We start from the raw sequence: 6,247 nt of genomic DNA, 5'->3' as shown, positions 1-6,247 counted from the left end.
TAAAACAATTTCTCTTTACGAGCGATATTGCTTCGACGATCACATTTTTAAATTTAACTGTCAGTTTCGAATGTAAGATAGAAGAACTGGTAAGAAAGATAAAGTAAGATTTCGTAAAATCAACAAACCACGAACATGTGCTCCATAATTTAGCTCAGATCTCTGGAAAAGTACAGCTGAGCAAACTTTGCAACAGGAAAGCACAGTTCAGTATAGCCAATCGGGATAGCGCAGAAAGTAAAATAGAATACAGTGAAACCCCTTAACACCCACTGCCAGTCCAAAACTCACGAAGTCCTACAAAAATCGAAAAAGCCGGGGTGGGCCGTGAGCGCGTCAAATCCACGTCCTGATAACTCTTTTGAGATCAGATAGCGGAGCTGACAGTTTTGCTGCGCTTATCGACAGATGGAGTAAGTGAGGTAGTGTCTTCTGTTTAATCGCCCCATTTCTTTAATTATTATTTGACAATATTGGAGATTCTCTGGCTTCGGCCGTGGAAGTGGGCAGGACGTGGAACTTAGTGTGTAGTGTACCTAGTGTCATGAGGAATTCCACTGTATAATGATATTTTGAATTGTTAATAAAAACTTGCTATTTACATCTTGAACCAAAAGGATCACGTGTGTACGTTTCGACTACTTTCTCCATTCTCGTAAAACAGAGGTGAATCCTGCGTGTAGGTATCAGTTCCGATCAATCTCTAGATCACGCCTAAAAGGTGTATTGTTCAGTGGCGGATTTAGGGTGTTGGGGGCCCTAAGCGTTAAAAGGAGTGGAGGCCCCACGGTTGGTGTCGAGCGGGGGGGGGGGGGGGGGGGGGTGCTCAGAATCCCTGTACTGGGCCTCTATAGTCCCAGTATATAGTATCTATAGTCTATAGTTATGAGTCCCTTCATCCATGGGGCCCCTATCTACCACAGAAGCCTTGCTGAAATACTGGAAATGTATATTTGCTGTGTCTGTGCAGGCATCTTCATGTAGCATCACCTCGAAATGTCCATCCGTACAAATTTTCGACGCGTCTGTAGAATGTTCTTTGCTATCTGCATCTTAAATTATCAATGCAATATCGCAATTTTACCCACACAAACCACTACTGAAAATATGTCTAAGCTTAGAGCATGGAAAAGATCACCCTGCAAAAACAAACTTTTTGTCATCTGTATGAAACTGTGAAAGTTGTCATGTCGGGAGCATACAAAACCAATACCAACACCAATCAATTATATATTCGATATAGTATTCTGATGATATAAACATCCAAATACACTAGTGGGGACATCTGTCACCAAACTGCTAGGAACATACTGGGTACTCCTTAGTAATTAAAAATGAATTTATTTTAGCACGGCAAGCCTACAACTTAAGTACGCTTTATTTGATCTTTATTAATTATATACAAAATGATGAACTAAACACACTTACCTGTCTGTAATAAGTTACCTAGACGAAGATGACCATTTTTTGGATATTACTCATCGGTACTGGATATATCATTTTGCACATGGTTTTAGTATGCACTCGAATTCAGCTCCAAATGCAGGTATACATAATTTAAGGCTTCTTCTTCTTCTTTGGCACAACGAACGTTGTCGGTCAAGGCCTGCATCCACTAATGAAAGTGAGCATGGCTTTCAGTGACTTATTGTTACCATAGAAGGACAATTCCTATGTATTGGGGCACGGTCTATGGGGGGCTTGAACCCAAGAGGTGCAATTGAACGGGTTTAGTTTGCTATAATAATAAATTTTACAAAAATTAGAAATTAATTCTCACATAAATGTGTTAGTAGATGGAATTAACGGGAACGTTATTCACTATCAACTCTTCTTGCAGACTGTTGAATAAGCTAAGTAGAACATGAATACACCAATTTGGATGTGGTATCATTTGCACAAGTTGTAACTAGTTATAACTAGGTAAAAGGTTAATGCCGATTAGATCTGGTACAGTAACAACAAACGAGATAGAGATAGAGGAACCAAACAAGACAAAAAGAGCAAGTAAACGAAGCATTTTAATTTTCTGCTCGCGTCTCTACTTTTTCGGAAGTAACAAGCAACACCGCTCGGTGAAAAAAAAATTCAACATACTTTTTGTTTATTAGAATCTTAAGAGCTTGACCTTAAGCAAATTTGAATATTCCTGTGGTTTTGGTACAGAAACGAAACAAACGAAAGAAATAGTCTGAAACAGGATCCAGGACTTTTTTGATTCCAGCGTCCACATTCACGCGTTACTGCTTACGTTACACGACGATAGATTCGCTCCTCTCTTTTCTTTTTGCTAAAAATTATGTTAACAAAGTTTTCGTAAGATTTGGCTTTCGCATCTGCTGCAAAGTTCCTTCTCGTCCTCCTCCTTCTCTTACTCCTTCCTGCGCGCAACAACATTTGTGTCCGGTTTTACAATTGATTTATCTAGTTGGTTTTTAGTTTAGTTTGGTTTTACTCCCGTTTTTCGACTGCTTTTCGGCTACACATATTGGTTCGCGCGTCCTGTCCGCTTTTTTTTTGTTGCTTTTGGCGGCGCGCCACTGTACTACTGCTTTCCTTTCGATACATCGCTTTCATGCTTTTCCTCGTACACGCGCTCTGTTCCGCCTGTTTCTTGTTTTCCCTATCTTCTACTCGTTCGATCGAAGTTGTTTGCTAATCCTTTTGGTTTAGTTGCATTTCATGCTGCGTTATTTTTTGCTTTCTTTTTTCCAAATTTTCCAATTTTCTTCCTTTTTATTTTACGGCTCCAAACTAGAAACGGGACCTTGGTTCATTGATTTGTTTTGCAAAGTTTTTTTGTTTGTTGTTGTGTGGTTTATTCCTTAGCTATTTTCTTTTCTATTTAAGATCTTTTCATCTTTCCAATTCTACAGCAATCACAGGTCGTGCCGGTGCCGGTTGACTCGTGTGGCTTTTCTTTTTTTTTTTTTGGTTTAATTCCGCGTTCGTCACCTTCCTCAGCTGTGACATTTTTGCTGCGGCCTTCGACAAACGCCGCACTTCTCCTCCTTTCACGCTTTTCTTTTAAATATTTTACGTAGGTAAAAGGATGGATCGTAATTGCGTTAGATTGATGATTGATGCACAAAGATACACAATTTTATTGATTTCATCTCCATGCCATGCTCACTAATTGATTGCCTCACGTTCTTAACACGTTTGCTCGGGACACCGCTCCTTTATCACCTTGTCCTGCTGCTGCTGCTCCGACACAGTTGTGATTTCCCCATCCCTCGGCCGAGGTCGTCCGTCGTTCAAAAACAATTTTTCATTTAAACAAAAAACTAGAACAAAAAAACACGTTGAATTGGTCTGCAATTGCAAAGATGCAGCGGGCGGAAAATGGTTACACTTGTCGGTTTGTGTTTTTTGTGTATGTGGTTGTATAATTTGATTGTGTTTGTTTGTGTGTGTGTTTGTGTTATCTTGATCTAAGGGGGGAGGCAAGAGTTTTATATTTTTGCTTTGTTTTTTTTTCTTCTTTGTAATATTTTGGTTCGGGGTTTCTTCTTCTTCTTCTTCTTCTTCTTCTTTGTAGCGTCCTGCTGCGAAAAGAGTTATCCCATAATGTTCGTTTAAATATTATCCTCATTTCTGCCTCCGGCTATTCTATAGTGCCACCTCTCTTAGAAACATGCTGAAATGCAAACATGGACTGAGCCAACGCTATGTGAGTATTTTAAAGAATAAAATAGCCAAGGCAATATTAACGATCAGCACTAGCATGACCAGTTGCTGGCGCGAGAACCAATCCTGAAACGAAACAGAAACCGGAAGAGACAACAGTGTACATTAGGGCAGTTCGATGGCGGGGTGGTGGTGGAATGTGTCAACCCAATCGGTAGGCTGGTAGGGTGCAAGCATCACGATCGAATTTGCAGTCTAATCGAGCTGTAATGGGGGTGTTATTTTATTCGTTCGATGTTCAATAAAACCCATCGACTTGGAGCGAAAATAGACTTGGCAAGGACTGGTGTACCTTGCCGAGCCGATTCATGCGATCGTCGTATGCGGGGTTTAGTTTTTTTTTTTGGCGATCGCATTCCCCTCAAAGGCCGATTTTTGTAAACTCAAACTCGATCCACTTTCACCAGCCCACCCGGGTAGGCCGAGAGTGCGCTATCTTGCTGCTTGGTTCACTTACCCTCACTTGTGGACTGACCAGATACAACAATGGATTAACTCGTAAGCGCTCCTGCTCATCCCTCAGTCGCCGGACCTCCTCGCGGCGGGCGGAACCAAGGATCGACACCTCCTCGCGGCTCATGGCACCGGTCGCGAACGGCAGCTGTTGTACGTCTGGTAATGATTTCTTCCGCTGTAGAGTTGCATTTACTGGAATACTCTGCGCAGCCGGTGTGCAAGAAGCAGAAACAGGAAACGATCGTTAGAACAGGTTGCGTTACAGATCATACGAATACGGGTAAGGTGGATGTTGTTAGGTGTGTTTTGGTTGAAACATTTCTCGCCCACCAACAACAACAACAACTGGAAACGGATAACAACCTCTACCGGTGGGAACTCTATCCAGCTCTCCGAGGCTCGCCGGGCCAGCAGGGCCGGCGAGTACATGAGATCCTCATCGTCCACTTCCTGCTGCCACTGCATCCTGCCCGTTGTGATGTGTTTGTTTTTTCTTGCCTTTCTCCCTCTCTCTTTCTCTCTCTCTCTCTCTATCTCTCTCTCTCTCTTATCTGTCTCTCTCACACTCGTTCACACACTGCGGATGCGGAGGCCCGTTCTGCATGAAGCCTTCTCACTTCGCGACTAGCGATCGAACGTAGCGTAACGCACCGAAACCCGTACGTCCCAGGGTACCGAGTGGATGCGTTACGCGCGTCGACGATTGCGCATCGACGGGCAAGGCCAGAGCGGGCACTGTGCACCACTACACACGCCAAACACGCGCGGCTAAACGCGTACGCGCACAACCACGAGAAGGTCCAGGGCGGGCAAACCTATTTATAGCGCGCTTTGCAGAGCACTGGCCCATGCACACCGGGCGACTGGGGCGACGGTCCAGGGCGAACCCAACGCATACGGTGCTAGGCCGAGGGTCCGCGTGGCCGCAAAGCACACACTAGCACCGTCAGCACCACTACTGCCACCACTGGGTCACTGGGAGCGCCGAGGGACACCCCGCACCGCGTGGAGGAAGCGGGAAGACGACAATCGAGACGACCAGGACAGGACGGGACGCACGGACGACGGCCTCTGAGTCTGCCAAACCGCGATGCACTCACTTTTCCGACGCAGGATCGGCTCGACAATGAAAATGTACGACCGCCACACGGTTGGGCCACACGGGCAGCTGAGCCGAACTGAACGCGACTGAAGAACACGGGCGCACGGAGTGGCCAGTCGCGCGCGTGTGTGTGTGTCAGTGTGTGCGCGAATGATGTGACACTAGCCAAGAGCCGACACAGAAGCGACACACAAACCCCCCCCCCCCCCCACAACCACTGTCAACCACCACGGACACACGCCCTCACCACAGTGTGTTCGTACACAGAGGTGGACACGCAATGTGTGTTGCGGTGCACGGAAGAAGCGGTAGGATGACAGTACCACCAAATCAACAATGTTGCCCACGGCATCTGCAAACCACCCACCACAACCATGGGAGCAAAGAAGGGATGGCAGCGAGGTGTGGTCGTTTCAGGAAGTCCCTCAACGTCGGTGGTGACCGCCAGACCCTACAGCGTGGCCACATACATATGCGCCATCTACGGACGGGTGTCGGTTGGTTCGGCCATGCAAGGTTTGGCAAAGCATTTTCCCGCAAGGGGGGGTTCTAAAAATGTACTAAGTCCTACCGATGGCCGCCTCGCAGCTGAGCAGAAATGCTATTTGTGGATCGTTAGGTACGGTGCGGGGAGAGAGAGAGCGTGTTTTGTGACAATAACGATAGAGAGAGAGAGAGAGAGAGGCGGAAAGTGAGAGCCATCGAGCAGTACTGAGCGACGCGATCGGAGCGCCTTGAGCTGATGATTGGTCGGGAGCGGGATGTACTAAGCACACAGCACAAATCAACAATACGGGGAACCTGGAAATGTGATGGCTGATGTCAGGTTGCTGTAGCCTTTATCGCTGCGATCGTGTACCTGCCATCATACAATGCCGATCAAGTGCCATCTTCCCGCGGTGCTCCACTCCGATTGGCTGCCTGCCACACAGCCGCTAGGGCTCGGTAATGGATGTCGCTCCGTAATGGACTCGACCATCGAAAACGAAAGTCAGCTGT

General features: G+C 46.1%; 2 protein-coding genes across 2 annotated transcripts in view; both read right to left on the bottom strand.

Moving 5' to 3' along the window:
• Positions 1-2,076: 2,076 nt before the first annotated feature.
• LOC133391161 (uncharacterized) lies at positions 2,077-5,611 on the bottom strand. Its single transcript, XM_061642658.1, has 3 exons — positions 4,510-5,611; positions 4,148-4,348; positions 2,077-3,756 (listed from the first exon to the last, which is right to left on the bottom strand). Exons 1-3 carry the CDS (start codon positions 4,609-4,611, stop codon positions 3,670-3,672), a joined length of 390 nt encoding a protein of 129 aa, XP_061498642.1. The 5' UTR covers positions 4,612-5,611; the 3' UTR covers positions 2,077-3,669.
• An 88-nt stretch (positions 5,612-5,699) lies between these two features.
• The window catches only part of LOC3290568 (junctophilin-4), a 10,603-nt gene continuing 10,055 nt past the window's right edge, over positions 5,700-6,247 (bottom strand). Inside the window, exon 7 of the mRNA XM_061648350.1 lies at positions 5,700-5,729. Within this exon, the coding sequence (XP_061504334.1) occupies positions 5,700-5,729 (30 nt within the window). The remainder of the gene's footprint in view (positions 5,730-6,247) is intronic.

The sequence above is a fragment of the Anopheles gambiae genome, chromosome 2 (genome assembly GCF_943734735.2).
Source record: "Anopheles gambiae chromosome 2, idAnoGambNW_F1_1, whole genome shotgun sequence".
NCBI lineage: Eukaryota > Metazoa > Arthropoda > Insecta > Diptera > Culicidae > Anopheles > Anopheles gambiae.
This window is presented reverse-complemented; position numbering and strand designations above follow the sequence as displayed.